The sequence below is a fragment of the Microcaecilia unicolor genome, chromosome 4 (assembly GCF_901765095.1).
Source record: "Microcaecilia unicolor chromosome 4, aMicUni1.1, whole genome shotgun sequence".
Classification (NCBI taxonomy): domain Eukaryota; kingdom Metazoa; phylum Chordata; class Amphibia; order Gymnophiona; family Siphonopidae; genus Microcaecilia; species Microcaecilia unicolor.
Window position 1 is genome coordinate 337,147,295 of NC_044034.1, and position 16,616 is coordinate 337,163,910.

General features: G+C 40.2%; 1 protein-coding gene across 4 annotated transcripts in view; it reads right to left on the minus strand.

Annotated features, from left to right (window-relative positions):
• Positions 1-16,616, minus strand: part of GYG2 (glycogenin 2) — a 99,904-nt gene that overhangs the window by 23,515 nt on the left and 59,773 nt on the right. For all 4 annotated transcript variants that reach the window (XM_030202081.1, XM_030202082.1, XM_030202080.1 and 1 more), the window contains exons 5-7: positions 11,288-11,414; positions 2,768-2,984; positions 785-907 (exon numbers count right to left, since the gene is read on the minus strand). In XM_030202081.1, coding sequence (XP_030057941.1) covers positions 785-907; positions 2,768-2,984; positions 11,288-11,414 — 467 coding nt within the window. The remainder of the gene's footprint in view (positions 1-784; positions 908-2,767; positions 2,985-11,287; positions 11,415-16,616) is intronic.

The window sequence follows — 16,616 nt, forward strand, 5'->3', positions numbered from 1 at the left end:
AACACGGCTACCACACTCCTCTACTTTCATTTTCATGAAATTTTTCATTAAACCCACACTCTTGCTTGTTCTGTGCAAGTAGCATGGCATCTCACAGAGCAAACAGAAGAAGCTGAATGCTATCGGGTGAAACCATGGCCTCACAGGGTCTAATGTGATCACAGAGTGAACACAATCAGGCATATTTTCAAAGCACTTAGCCTTCCAAAGTTCCATAGGTTTCTATGGAACTTTGGAAGGCTAAGTGCTTTGAAAATGAGCCCGCATGTGTGCAAGAATTAGAACACTTGAAAGATTACACAAAAACGATCTGGGAATTTATGACCAATGATAGAAACGTTTAGCCTAAATCTAATGAGATATTTCATCTATCCAAAGGCTTTTGAGGTCTTTCTCCCACCAAGCAACTGTAATTTCAGAGTTCAAAATAATCAAACCTCAAAAAAAAAAAAAATCCATAAAAACCTGAGACTGAACTATGGCAGAAAATGCACTTGACTGAATAAGGGCTAGTACCAGTATTTTTTTTTTTTGTTTTGTTACATTTGTACCCCGTGCTTTCCCACTCATGGCAGGCTCAATGCAGCTTACATGGGGCAATGGAGAGTTAAGTGACTTGCCCAGAGTCACAAGGAGCTGCCTGTGCCTGAAGTGGGAATCGATAACTTTCTCTCAAATGATCCAATGTGATTGCTTTTTTTGGCTGCTGCTTTTCACCTACTTCTCAGGGATCCTGAAAAGTTGATATGGACTGGTTCCAGCAATCTGTGCATGCTATACTTACAATTTTGTTAGTAGGGTTGTCAAGGCAGTCTGGATTGGCATGCTGTGCAGGAGGCTGCGATTGCACATTGGCTGGAGATGGATTCTTCCTCTTCATCACAACTTCAACCCCCCCAAAACGATGCTAAGAAAATAAGACATATTCCACAGGTATTTTCATAAAGCAGTCAAGGCACTGATCTAGAAGACTTTAGGGGGCTCTGCACAGTTTATACTTTCTTGGAGCGGAGAAGGGAATCTCTCTATCCTCTTCCCCCTGTGTCAAACATCTCCCTTCTGTGTCTGGCATTGTCCCCACGTGTCCATATACTATTCCTACACTGCATCTCCCCTTGTGCCTCTATCCCTGTCCCGCCCCCATGACATCATTTCTCCTCTGTTTCTGTTACCTCCTTGTCCATCTTCTCCCCCTCTTCCTTACCAGTGTCTTTCCTCCCCAACTCAGCCTCTCTCTCCCCATCCATTCCAGCACCTGGTTCACCCGCCTGCCTTCTTTCCCTTTCTTCTTCTGGCTGTGTTAATTTGATTGCCTCTTCCTTTGGTCTGGCATCTCTTTCCCTTCCCTCCAGCCCCCCCTCCTCCTCCAATGGGTCTAGCCCCACCTCTTTCTCCTATCCCTCCAGTCCCCCTCTTCCTCCCATTGGTCTAACAAGCCCCCACCTCTTTTCCCTCCAGTCCCCCTCCTCGTCCCATGGGTCGAACCAGCCCCCACCTCCTTTCCCTCCAGCACACTCTTCTTCTTCCCCATGGGTCCAGCCAGCATTTTTCTCCTGCCCCTTCCCCCCCCTCCTCAGCAAGTGTCACTTGAGGTGGGTTTGGTGTCACACACTTTCCTGCAGCCAGGCGGCAGCAATTCACACAGACCAGCTCCATGGCCTTCCTCTTGCCAAGTCCTGCCCTCTCTAGTGCAACTTCCTGTTTAGCATCAAGTTGCAATAGAGGGTGGGACTTGGCAGGAGGAAGGCCACGGAGCCGGCCTGTGTGAATCACTGCCGGCTGGCTGCAGGAAAGTGTAAGCGACTCCAATACTGTGGGGAAGAGAGAATTTTTTTTTTTTTTTATCGTGGGAACAAAACATTTTACCAATCCCGCAGGGTGGTAAGGAGTTTTGTTCCCACATCTGTGGTAATTTTTAAGAGTGTTGCCGTTACTGCAGATTTACCGTGGTATATCTGTATTAGCTGTAACAGTGTAATTCTCTAACCCTAGGTACAAAATTAGATTGAGCCCTCCGGGGGCATGGAAATACCTACTGTACTTGAACGCAGCTAATCTTGAGCTGCTACTGAATAAGAGTGAGCAATATCCAAATCCAAACTATTGGATTCTTCCCACTACCTACATTTCTCCTATCTTCTATTCCTCCACCGTCCCTTAATATGCTCTGTATCTAACCCAAAACTCTTAAAATTCTGTTATGATGCATGTTGCTATTATTTCTGTCAATAGCTATTCCAGGCATCCACCATCCACTCAGGAACTAATACTTCCTAAATCTACCCAAATTAGGTAGTATCCTACAAGTTTTAGTCATTGTGATCAATCAGAATTTTTTCCCTTAAGGATGTGGGATTTTACAGCCTTGGCCAACATACTTTTTTTTTTTTAAAGAATTGTATGAAAGTGCAGGCTATTATGCCTTCTCCCTTTCTGTACAGTCCTTAGTTCCAACCATTATCTTTATTTCAAGAAATCAGCAGCTGAAAACAAGAGTCTAGGGGGGGGGGGGGGGGGGGTTCTCAACCCAGTCCTCGGGTCACACCTAGTCTGGTTTTCAAAATATCCACAATGAATATGCATGATACATATTTGCATGCATTACCTTCACTGTATGCTAATCTCTCATGTATATTCATTGTGGGTATCCTGAAAACCTGACTGGCTAGGTGTGTTCCAAGCACTGGGTTAATATGCAGGATTTGTTATTTGTGGCTGACATAGCTTAGAATCCCACCTCCCCCACACCAAAGTCATGCTGCCTCACCTTCTCTTGACCTTCTGTATCTGCTATCTCTTCCAGTCCTGTCAACAGAGGCAACACACTGGAAGTGTAGATCTCCCACCAGAGTGTAGTAAAAATCAGATGCTGGTGTCCTGAGGGTGATCCGCCCTCCGTTACTGTCCTTGTCTGAGGGTTGTACTTGCAGTGCCAGGGCTTTGATGAACCCAGAAAGTGAACCACTTTAGAATCAGTACCAAATCTTTAAAAAAAAAAAAAAAAGTGGTGGTAAGTAGAGAGTGGATTAAAAACAAAAAAAAGACCACACACACAAACTGTATAAGAACCATATTCAAAATACCTTCTTAATATAGGTCCGGCAACAAGACCCATACTTACATACAAATAGCTTTAGTTTTAGGTGGTCTTTTACTTAGGCTCGCTAGCGTTATTAGCGTGCTCTAAAAATAGGTGCGCTCTAAACGCTAAAGACGCCCTTGTAGCACATGCTAAAAATACCAGCACCCCTAAGTAAAAGACCCCCTAAATGTGCTTAATTTGCATACATTTGCCTGTTAGACTAGCACTAAAGAAATATCACTAAAATGAGATAAACCTTTGTGCAATTAGAACACTAAAAAGGGGGCAGCTATGTATATTAAGTTCCATTACTGGAATTTTTATAAAATTATTGATAATCTTATATTAAGTTTGCTGCATTGTACCAGAAATATTAAAAGAGCCCTTTTTGTTATTCTTTCAGTCCTAGAGTCCATTTGATTCATAATAGCAATTTACCTACTTTAGAGTCCTTAAAAGGGCAACCCATACAGATCATTTTTCAATTCGTTTTATTTCAAGCCCTTGAATAGTGCTTTAAAACTAGAAAATTAAATGCATTATTATTCCCTTTAAACAAGTCTGCAAAGTGCCTGGTAGTGGTAGAAACTAGAAAAAAAAAACCCTCTCACTCTTGAATCATGATTCACAAGAAGAATCCTTTTGTTTGAAGGCAATTTTTTTAAAGCATTTGACCATCAGTTCCCCATAACTTACTCTTTTGGAATGGGATACAGTGAAAAATAAAGTCCTCTATATATAGCACAGAACAGGACCAGAAAAAGTAGCAGCAAGGCAAGTTTCTTTCATATACATGTACACAAACATCTATGCAAGCTCCCCTCCACTACCCTGCAGGGACCAACTCTACAAAAACATGACAACCTCCCTATCTGTCCAATTGTTACCATCTCTGCTAAGAAAAACTCAAACGGAAGGAGGGGGTGATCAATGCCAAAACTGTGGTGATAGGCTTTTAAACTGCAAGCATGTCACTAGAAACTATAATTTTCACTTAATTCTCAAGATGTTTCTCAATGTCTGTTCCATAACTATTGGTACATTACAGAGCTCCTAAAAGGGTTAAAAAGTTGGTTAAACCCACAAAACAAATAACTCAATATAATTCAACCATGCATACAATAGTTTAAAACCTTGGCGAGCTTTCCCCAACAGTCACTACAAACTGCCAACCTGTCAAATAGGGAAAGAGAAATTTTAACAAATAAAAAAACAGGGTTCAGAGAATGCATTTATAGTACATTTCAAAAGATGAAGAGAACAGCCATTAAACTATTTAAGACCTGGTATGCTAAGCATTTTGGAGGTAATTTTCATACCGCTGCTGACATGGCATATTCACATACCCCTATGTGCTTTTACTTTATAAAATAGGCTCTCTTGGTAGTGCAAGAAGTCTGTTGCATAAAATGTTTATTTTCTCTGAAGTAGATGTGTGCATACAAGCGTTTAAAAAAAAACAAAAAACAACAAACCACATGTATATTGCAACTCTGCCCAAACTATACCTCTAGGAATGCCCATGTACAGATAGGTATACCAGTACACATACAAGTATAACGCCATATAATTTTATAACAATTTTTCCCATATAAACATGCCCTACATGCAGAAAAATGCTTTATAAAGAAGATCTATGTTCTTAGTTAAGCAAGAACTTCACTCCTGCCCTATCCCTACCCTCAATAGCATATGAATGCCTGAAATTGCGTACATGGCCTTCAGAACATCACAGCCCAAACGCACAAGTCAACTACTGCTTAAAATGCATCTTAAAGCGTAACAAAGGTGAAAAATGTTTCACCGCTATCCTATGAATGACAGCACTATTCTGCACAGCAAAAGCTACACATGCTTCAAAGTTCAAAAAATTAAAAAAAAAAAAATCAATTTCTACTTTTCCTTTGAAGCTGTCCTCTTCACTATTGTTCTCATTAAGGGCACAGCTTTTTAGCCTTTCCTTACCAACGTGCAGAGAATCAAGTACACACATGTGACAAGACAGAGCCCAGCCGGGATATGCATTTTGTTAGCATGCATTCAGTTTATTAGTGTATGTAAAAAATTTAAAAAAATTGTTGTGTGAAAAAAATCCAATTTTAATGCACGTTAACCTAAGAGTTATCAAGTATACAATCCATTTGTTCTGAAGTTCTAATGCCTATTAAGAAAAGAAATAGATGTGTGAATTAAAAAAATAAAACCCACAGGGAAGAGACAAGTTTTCCAAGAATTTAAAAAAAAATACGTTTGCCTGTGGATATTCCTAGAACTCAATACAATTAAACTCTGCATACAATAGTTTAAAGCCTTGGCAAGCTTTCCCCAACGGTCCCTACCAACTGCCAACCTGTCAATAGCAGGGCACTGAAGATCTGGCTAAACGCTATTGTTATCAGTTGTACCAGGGTGATACTACCTCAATACGGACTGATATTCTAAGTGAGATATATTGAATTCTGGAGGCGAGACCTTGAAAAGGATAGGGAAAAAGGCAGTCTAGAGAAGGACTACCACAAAAAAGGCTGTAACACTTATAGGGCCCTGTTTACTAAGCCGCATTATAGGCGTGTTAACATTAACAAGCATTAACCATGTATGCACCTACAATGTCCCTATATGCACCTACACAGTTAGCGAGCGCGCTAATTGTGGGTGCGTTAAAAATGCTAACGCACCTTAATAAACAGGACCCATAAAGTTTTAAAGCAGTTCACAATTAAATACATAGAACATAACCATACTTATTCATAAAAACAAATACATCAAAAATATTATTCATATATGTTAGTGCTAACAGAATTATTATTGACCGCTATTTTCCCAATTGGGTCCAATGCGAAGTACAAACAAAACAATTAAGATCTAAAAATATATATAGATATCATCATGTGCAATTGCAATGTTAACAAAACCAACATCAATAAAAAGTCATAAGACCAGGAAATAGTAATTTGTTAATTCGAACTTTTAATTTAAGGATTAAATGATTTGTTAAAACAAAAAAGTTTTTTTTTTCCCAAAATGTTAAATAGTTCCTTTCTACTCCGAGATTAAAAGGAAAGAAATTACAAAGAAAAAGCAACTATAAGCAAAAAGGGTCTTAGCCATACTGAAAACATATGATGGAGGAAAGAGAATTTATATCGTAATTGAGAGAAGACTCAAGAGGAACCAAAACCATTTTTATCAATAAATCAGAAGTAATAGCATCAAGAAACAGACAGGTCACTTTAAATGCAATTCGTTAACCGATTGGGAGCCAATGAAGTTTAGAAATATATCCAAACACACTACCAAATTTGCTAACCTAACAGCTGTATTCTGGATAAACTGCAATTTTCTCAAATACTTAGATGAAAGAACCAAGTAAAGAGCATTGCAGTAGTCCAAATGTGGAAGTATAATCATTTGGACCACGAAAGCAAAGGTCATTTGATAAAAAAAAAAAAAGATCTAATTAACCTTAGTTGTTTTAGTCTGTACAAGGTTGTCCTCCACAATAAATCTGAGGCACATATGTCAATGATCAATCTAAAATCACCGCCAGAACCCTGGATTCAGACCCAATAGGCAAAACTCTATCGGACAAAGTTAATGAAGGTGCCATCACCCCTACATTCTTAAACTAAAGTACATCAGTCAACAAAATTAAGAACAGCCAAAAGAATTTTCAGGTCCAAGTTTTTAGAACTTTATGAAAGCCAAACTAGTACTACAAATAACACAATTAAGCAAAGAATTCCACAAGAATGGCCCAGCATAAATTGACCTGAACAAGAAATAGCCCTCTATTAACTACATTTAACAGCAGAAGCCGAAGAAGGCAATGCTAAGAAGATTGCAGTGGTTGTTGATCAATTTGTTTACACAGATTATCTAAAGGATATTTTGGGCACCCACGCAAAAAGCCTTAAAAGCCAAGCATAATAACTTGAATGTAATTCAAGCAGAACTTCGTACCATTGCAAAACAGGAGTAACATGGTCAAACGTTTTCACTCCTGTCACAAGATGCACAGCTATATTTTGAACCAACCGAAGTCCTTTCAAACTGGACTTGGTAATAACTTGAAACAATGAATTACAATAATACAATCTCCTTGTTAAAAAAGCACGAACTATTAACTAAACTGGATCTATTCAAAAAACATTTTTAGCTCACAAACTTTTTTGCAATTGCAAGTAACATGATCTAACACTGCCAATGTGTCACATTCCAATGAAGTATCAACGTGAAATCCCAGAGTAATATTTAAGAGGAAGAAACTTCCCTCGTACTTTTGGCTGTATCTCCAAAGACCTGTATTTGCGAGTTATCCACACAGTACAAGATTTTTCTGCGTTCAAAATTAAAGTCATGATCACTCAACTATTTATCAAGCAGAACCAATTTACAATTAAGATCAGACAATGCATAGAGATGTGTCATCCCTCATAAAAGAAACCAATTGATCATCTGCAAAGAAATGGAATTTAACATTTCCAACTTCAAGGAGCTTAGTGAAGTGTGCAAGGTACAAATTGAAAAGCACTGGTGAAAGTAATAAATTTTGAGGCACTCCTCTATCAAAAATTGACAGAGGATATTTCTCAGTTCAAAAAAAAAAAAAAAAAAAAAAAAAAAAAGATTGTGTCTGATTAGAAAAACAGAACTGCCAGAGGCAAGTCCAATATTTTGCAACAAATCAATTTTCAAATTACAGTATCGAAAGCAGCACTCAAATCTGAATCCAAAGAGCACCATAGCCCTGACAGCAAAAGATTCTGTGATATGATGCCTATATCCTGACAACTATATACAAATTTTGTTTTTTGCCACAAAATCTGACAACTGCTCAAGAATTACTCTTAGCCAATAAAGAAATCAGGAATTAATGAAAGCTGGAATAAACCACTCCACACACTTTCCTTTTTTTCAAAGTAGGAGTTACAACTGCTGTTTTTGTCAGAGATCTTTCCATTCAGGAGGGATAAATTAACCAAATAAGCAAGCAATGATAGAAGACACCATGCTAAATCGAATTAAAAATGGAAAAGGAATACAATTCCTTTACTAAGGAATGTAAACTTCAGAGATGTTTGGCTACTGCTGAATCAGAAATATTTAAATCCGGTACTATTTCATCTGAACACTTATTACTCAATGATAAAATCAGTCAATTAAAAAAAAAAAAAAAAGTCTGCAAATCCAGAACAAATTAACTGGTCATTCACAGGTGAAGAACTAGAGGAATGTGTCAATTCTTGAACTTTTTTTTTTTTTTTTTAAAGGATGATACAGATTCTATAATCTAATTTCTTGTGGGACCCTGGGGTTTCACGTAACCCAGTTTGGGAATCGCTGCTTTATAGTCTTCTCTAAACAAATTAAAAGCCAGCAAAAGGCCCCCTTTTACCAAGCTGTGGCAAAAGGTGGCCTGCGTTGGCACGTGTTTTACACGCGCGGAGGCCTCCCTTTACCACAGCTGGTCTCGCTTTCCTTCAGGAAATGTCAGCGCGGCCATTTTGGGGGTGGGGGGAGCCCTTACCACCCACCCATTGAGGTGGCCATAAGGGCTCCTGTGCTGTAACTGGGCAGCATGCGGCACTGCCTCATTACCACTGGGTAGTATCCGGCGCTACAAATTTGCTTAGCGACGGAAATGACGACGTGGTAGGGGTGAGAAGTACCGCCAGGTTGCTGCGTTAGCCCGGTGGTACTTCCTAAATAGCGAGTGGTAAGCCCGCGTTGGGCTTACCGCTGCTTAGTAAAAGGAGCCCTAAAATTTTTTTTTGTTAAGTCAATCCACAGCCATTTTGCAGCCTAGTAAAAGAGTATATGTAATACTACTTACAATGGCAACACAAACCGTTTTTAAAATTGGTATTTAAAAACACAAGATCAGTAAGATTCCCAGTTTTTTCTTCATTCAGCATTTATGTAATTTGAGGAAGTCTCACATTACCTAAAAGAGGGAAGGCAATTTTTTTTTTTAAGCTCAGTGCAATTTGGTGTGGCACTCTGTGTAAACTGGGGTAAAGAGGAAAGGGGTAAAAGTCTAAAAAGACAAGAAGTGGGGGAGGGGAGATTGAGGCTGGCCTGGCCATCCATCCTGGAGAATATCAAGAACAACCCCTTTGAAGCATGCACCTCATACATTTTCTTGTCCACTGCTGTGGGCTGGAGGGAAAACAATTGCTGTAGGCTGGTTTAACTTGCTTACCTCTGATCTAAAAGGGCGTTTTTGAAGCTGCTGAGAGCATAAACATCATGTACTAGAAATGCAGGTACACTGACTTACGGAAAAAGCATTTTTAAGAAGTTGGGGAAACTGCCATATAATTTTTTGTTCCAAAATATTTTGGACATTAAAAAAAAAAAAACCATGGGAGAAAAAAGCAACACCCAAGGAGGCCAAGTGTACAGAGTTACAGACCCCTAAGGTTCTGCCTTGCTTCAATACGAGACCTCCAAACAGCTCTATGAAAGTGACTTTTTATGCCACTCAAGTTTCCAGAGCAGAGGACACACTGCATCAATGAAGTAAATTTTTATTTATTTATTTTTATTTTAGTTACATTTGTACCCCGCGCTTTCCCACTCATGGCAGGCTCAATGCGGCTTACATGGGGCAATGGAGGGTTAAGTGACTTGCCCAGAGTCACAAGGAGCTGCCTGTGCCTGAAGTGGGAATCAAACTCAGTTCCTCAGGACCAAAGTCCATCACCCTAACCACTAGGCCAGAAGGAGACCTCACTTAAAAGGAAATTTGAAAAGGTAAAAATAAATAAATAAAATAAACACACACCCCCCAACCCACCAACCGGTCCAAAGGCTGTTTTTGTCTTTGGCTAGTTATGCAGGCATACCATGAGGAACTGCTTAGGCCTCTGCATTTCACAGGGTCTTTCTTCTGATTAACCAAGCAGAAAGCCGACTACTTAAGGATTAAACAGGCTGAGGAAAGACGACCTGTGAATACTGAGAAGGAAAATAATTTTACTAATCCTGGACAAGAAAGTATACAATGGATGATCCTTAAAGCTGCAACAAGAGGGACATGGTCTACAGAACTGCAGTATTATCACAGCCGAGTACATTAACAGGGTATTTGGGAGGAAGATTATGTTTTCCCGGTCACAAGGGAGAGTCCCAGAGGAAGTAAAAGTCACTACTTCTACTATTTTTACACCCTATCAATTAGGTTTCCCTTTCATTCTGCCAATTAAAAAAATGTTCAGTAAAATGTTGGTTCAGAGCACACCCTGAACTAGAATACATATATTTTTTTTAAACTAAGGTGTGCTAACAGATTTAGCTTATGCTAAATAAGATACCCATAGAAATATTTTTTTTTGGGGGGGGGGGGGGGAGAGAGATTCTATATATGGTGCCTAGGAAATCCCCATGAAACATCTATTTCTCCACCCATAACCACACTCCTTTTTGGATGTGTGCATTAGAATTTAAGTGCAGTGAATTACAATATACACTTAGCAAGTTATGCATGTAATTTCTAATTATTGCCAATTAATGTTCAATATTGCTTGTTAAGTGCTGTTAACACTGATTGGCTTGTTAAGCCAATTACATTACATGTATTGTTATAGAATATACTTAGATTTAAGTGTGGACCACTAGGCTTGATATATAGTATTTGGCAGATAATGGGCATCTTATTTGGCGCACATTGCCAATTAGTGCTCATTATTGCTTAAGTGCTGTTAATGCTGATTGGTTTGTTAAGTCAATTACGTTTATATATTGTTTTGGAATATGCTTAGATTTAAGCATGGAACGTTAGACGCGATATATAGAATCTGGCAGATAATGGGCATCTTATTTAGCACACCTTAATAAAAGGATCCCTTAGTTTGTGAAAGTGTGTATGAATAGATCTAGGAAGGCCAACAACCTCTCAGAGCTAAGCTGGTCCCAAATCTAGGAACCTGAATCCAAGAGAAGTAGACCCGAGATAGAGAAAGACACCGTTTCCTCCCTGAAGTCATACCCTTGTCTCTTACAAAGGACCACAGGCTGTGAGGGAACCAAACCTGAGGAGCTACATAAGCCTAAGTCCATATGAGGAAGAAACGGGCACTCTGGCAAGTGCATCTTTTAAATGTTATCACAGGGCATTCATCATCAATATGTATGCTAGCAATGCCATGTTCACAACGTTGAATGGAAAGGATTTGACATTTGAGTAAGGACAATACTTACTGTCTGAAAGCTGGGCTGTAGGTATAAAGAGAGCTGATGCTCAAGTTATATATGAAGGGCAGATGCTTGCTAATATCTGTCGTTGCCCAGTCACTGAAGAAACCGTTTAGAAGGCCTTGGTCTCCCCCTTCATAGAAAAAGAGAAAAAGAATTATTAACTAATTCAAGGGCCACCAAGAGACATTGCATGCATGGCCAAACAAAGCCTGACAATCCAGTACTTAATGCAAGGGTGGACAACCTTTATACACAGAGGGCTGCATGAATGTCGGTACTATTTATTTGTAGCATTTGTATCCCGCATTTTCCCAACAATTTGAAGGCTCAATGTGGCTTACCCCTAGCAAGCCGCAACATTACTTAGTGTCAGAACCAGAAATGCGCAAAGCTCCATAGACCTTCTGTGAAAAGTAAAAATTTAACTAAAAATGATGGACCACTGTTAGAGTGGCTATTCTTAGAATATTTGTGAAATACAGTACTTAAAATCACAAACTCTGGTTAATGTTTTCTGTGTATACTTCCCATGATTTTGTGGGCTGCATAAAGTTCAATGGTGGGCCACAGGTTGCCCACCCAACACAGACTTAACAAGATGCTCTACACAGAATTAATGAAGCCTACTTTCCAGGATATATATTTTTAAGGATCCCTAAATAACACTCCCACAACATGTTCCGAAAACTAGGTGTGGCTAAACATGAAACACAAAATTTAGCATGGAAGAGAGCAGAGGCACACAGACCTGGTGATTTCAGAAACCCTTCTTCAGTAGACGAAAAATAGAACACTTTATGGTGCAGACAAGAAAAAGCTTGGAGTGGAGGAGTGGCCTAGTGGTCAGGGTGGTGGACTTTGGTCCTGGGGAACTGAGGCACTGAGTTTGATTCCCACTTCAGGCACAGGCAGCTCCTTGTGACTCTGGGCAAATCACTTAACCCTCCATTGCCCCATGTAAGCCGCATTGAGCCTGCCATGAGTGGGAAAGCGCGGGGTACAAATGTAAAAAAAAAATATATATATATATACAGAATTCTACAACAGGTTTCTCCATCACACATTTCTATCTTCTCAGAAAAGGATTTAATCATAAAAAGGAGAGCATTAACTTAAATTTTAATTCAATTAGTGAAGCATACAAAAGTAGAACTCAATATTTTTGTGACTTGGGAAAACACACACACATTCTTTCTTGTGCAGACAAACTTTGTTTTCCATAATGAAGTATTAATAACTTGCTGTAAACCCATATCAAAAGATCACAAGCTACACTTTCAGTATGCCGACCCCATTCCTTGGCAATGAAACATGGTTCCTGGGTGCCACACATAAATGATTGCTGAGAGCCTCTAACAGGTGCAGCTCTCAGAGCCAGAGGTAAAACTCAATTCAGTTTGTATAAGGCTATGATAACAAGAGTACATTCAAGAAGGGAAAGGTCAGCCCATTTAGCTACAAGCTTCAGAGGAGGAAGGCTCCCATTCTCTGAGACCATAAGACAGCATGAGCTTTGCAGTTTAAATGGCAACTTGGAGCACAAATATCAAAACATAGAAAATGATGGCAGACAAAGACCAGCATGGCCCAGCCAGCCTGACCAGAAAGGTGCCCAGGGTTGTAGCTGAGCCTTCTTGCGATTATACCTTTTTTTGTCTTTATGGTTGTTAACCGACACCTGGTGCAGTCTACTCCCCTCTATGCCAGGGGCATAACCAGACTGTGGGGGGAGCACATTTTGTCCTGCCTCCACCACCGCCGCCAACCCCCCCCCCCCCCCAAGGTACCTTTGCTGGTGAGGGGCCCCAACCCCTGCTAGCTGAAGCATTTAACTGTCCCGTGCTGGTCTCGCACTTGCTTCCTCTCCTGTTTTTAGCGCGCCGTGCACTAGAGCATGAACAGCGCAGCTGGAAGCAGAAAAAGTGGCAAGTGAGAGACCAACGTGGGACAGATAAATGCTTCAGCTGGCAGGGGTTGGGGTCGGGGACCTCCACCAGCCATACCGGGGGCCCCAGAGTAAATCTGAGGGGGCCCAGGCCCCTGTGGCCCCTCATAGCTACGCCACTGCTCTATGCATCTCTTTTTCTTTTAAAGTGTGATAATGCTCTATACCACTTGTTCAGCAATAGAGAGGAATGAAAGCGTATATATACAATCAGTTCCCGTGAAAACCTCTCTCGATCTTTTTTGAAAAACTATATTCAACCTTGTAGAGTACAAAAATGTACAAAAGGGAAAAAGCCTCAGCACCCTTGCCTCCACCCAAAACAGAAGACTTACTGGGTGAAAAGGACTTAAAACCAGGGTCAAATATCTTTATAGGCATTAAAAAAAACACACACACACAAAATATTGTTAAAACTCCAATTTTGGATCCACCCAAAAATATATAAAGAAGTCAAACACCTAGTTTATATCTTCAAAAAAAGATGCACTTATTTCCGTGCGTTTGTCACACTGAATGTTTCGCTACTTCAGCAGTCTCAAGGCATGAAAAACCAACCCATCAGTAACTTCATCACGAATGATCTTCATGTTACTCAGCTCCACATGCTGGTGATGGGAACTACCGCCATTATCCTGCGGTAGCCCGGGGGTAGTACTGGATTGACGCATGGCAAGCCCATTGCTGCGCACCAACCCTTTAGTGATGCAGCCCCTTATTAATGCAGAAGCAGTTATTTTTATGCTCCACTTCACAAGACTTTATCTCTACTTCAGGAAGCAGGTTAAAGCTTGGCTCTTCTTGCAGGCCTTTAATGGAAGAAGCAAACAAACTTGTTTGGCTCACTCACACACAAGGAGTAACACAGGCTGCACATACTGCAGCAGGACATGTTTATCCACTCCCTATCGTAGCTGAGATAATATTTAACCACCTTCTCTGACCTCAAGTGCAACTTTCTTTAGTCACTTTACTTTCCAACTCCTCTTACTCTCTTATCTATATGTTCCATCTTTGCTTATACCCTATGCTGTATGTTCTATTACGTACTGTGTTGACATTGCAAGTCATATACTTTGTATTATTTGAATATTTTTTTTAAATTTTCTATTGCTCATGTTTGATTTATTCTTATTGTACACCACCTTGAGTGAGTTTAAAAAAAAAAAAAAAAAAGACAGTAAATAAATCCTAATATTTGTTTGCTTTGCACACATTAATGCCAATTTTCCCTGCCCCTATCCTGCATTAATACAAGAACTTAAAAGTACAGTTAAACCCAGACTGTACAAGTCAAAATTATTACATTTCTGAAGGATTTATAGTGTGTTGGGGTGTTTAATGTAGGTTTAAAAAAAAAAAATATTACTGTAAGGTATAAACCAAGGACGCAGACAGGGCAAATATTTTCAGGTCATTTGGGTATTTTTCTCCCCAATTTTTTCTTGGGATGTCTGTTCATATTTCCCCACATTCATTTTATTAAAAAGTTTAACACTGGCTAATTTGTAGATTACAGCAAAACAAAAAGTACCAGGATCCTTCAAAAAAAAGGGCATAAGAATTTTAATCGAATGTGTAGGTGAAAATCCTAGAATGGACCCCACACGATCTGTTTCGGCGCACAGCGCCTGCGTCAGGGGTCACAAAGTGTAGCAGAAAACGTACGACTGTGGGCTGGAAGCAATATGCTGCGCCACCGTGTTATCCCTTCGTGCAATGTCAAACGGACAGATACTCTCACGAAACAACTGCTTCTGGTCACAAGATCTTGTGCACCGAAACACGGACCGTGTCGGGTCCATTCTAGGATTGTTTCATCTACACATTCGATTAAAATTCTTATCCCCTTTTTTTGAAGGCCCCTGGTACTTTTTGTTTTGCTTTTTGGATAATTTGTAGATTACCACATATTAATTTTTCTTTTTTTAAAAATTCTCTAAGGAATAGGCACTAATGAATGCACATCTGTAGTAAAAAACCACTACTGTATTAAATCCCATATTAAACACCTGGGGACCCTTTCACCAAACCGTGGTAAAAAAAAAAAACTGGCCTTAGCCCACCCTTACATTGATCATTCCCGTGTGCTAAGGCCATGTGGCCAATTTTCCTATTTTTTTTTAGCAATAAAAGCAGTCGTACACCAATTTTCCCATTCATATGCGGACATTAGCGCACGAATATCTACCACCATTTTCTAGGCAGTAGGGACTTGCCCACTAAACCTGTGCTAAATCGATTAGCACACAGCAAAGCCCACATGCTTAGTGTGGAACATGCCCCCTCTCCGCCCCCAGTGCATGTGGGTAGTGCACGCACATCCCCAAATTCTAGCAGGACACCTACACCCACAGTAAGCCATTTTCTCCACAGCTTGCTAAAGGGCCCCTTAATGTGCCATTTTTGTTTGCATATATTTTACAGCATTTGCTTTTTGTCCCACTATAAATGTGTTACAGATCCTCAACCATATATTGGGGAAAAAAAAAAAAAAAGATTCTAGTGAGAGTTCCCTTGATCCTTCCAATTAGATTTTCTTATTTCTCAGAAATCATTTCAGAGACCATGTTAGCTTCTTTTTTTCCCTTCCTGCTAGTTCACAAAGATATGGTCAAAACACAAACAAGGTAACAAAAGCAGACGGAAACTCGCTCAATGAATGTCAAAAACTCAAACTGTAGAGTGAGGAATAACCTGTGTTAGTCTAACACCATAAAGGAATGGTGGGGGAAAAGACCTCAGATGACTGGGGTACCCTTATAGATGCCCAAGTGTAATGTCACAGCATCCAAACCACAGTTCACAGCTTCTATCATTGGTCATAACCCCCCCCCCCCCCCCCAACCATACCAATGGACATATTTTTATGCAACAAATTACACTTGTTGGCATCTATAAGGGTACTACAGTCATCTGAGGTCTTCACCCCCCCCCCCCCCCCCCCCCAAACCGTATCTTTGTTAGACTAACAGAGGTTATCCCTCACTCGGTTTGAATTGAGTTTTTTTTCTTCAAAAAACAAAACTACTACATACAGATGATCAGAAGCAAACGCCAGCACTATAGGCTGTTAGCGCCATAGTAGAGCCTGCGTTTGCTACCGCCCCATGATTAGAGTCCCCGAGCACGTGAAACAATGTGCTCGCAGGCTCTGAACGCAACTAGCATGCAAAACAGAGTTCTTAGAGCAAATAGCATGAAAATGCATGCTAAAACTATTCATCCCCAATGATCAGCGACCAGTGCGCCAAAGACTGACTTGCTGGTTGCGGCAAACCCTACGCCAGCTCTGAGCTGGAGTAGGATTTGCAAACCATTGGGGAGGAATGGGGAGCCCTGTCCAGCATGCATTTGCATTCTAGCAGGCCACCATTCCCTCCCCCT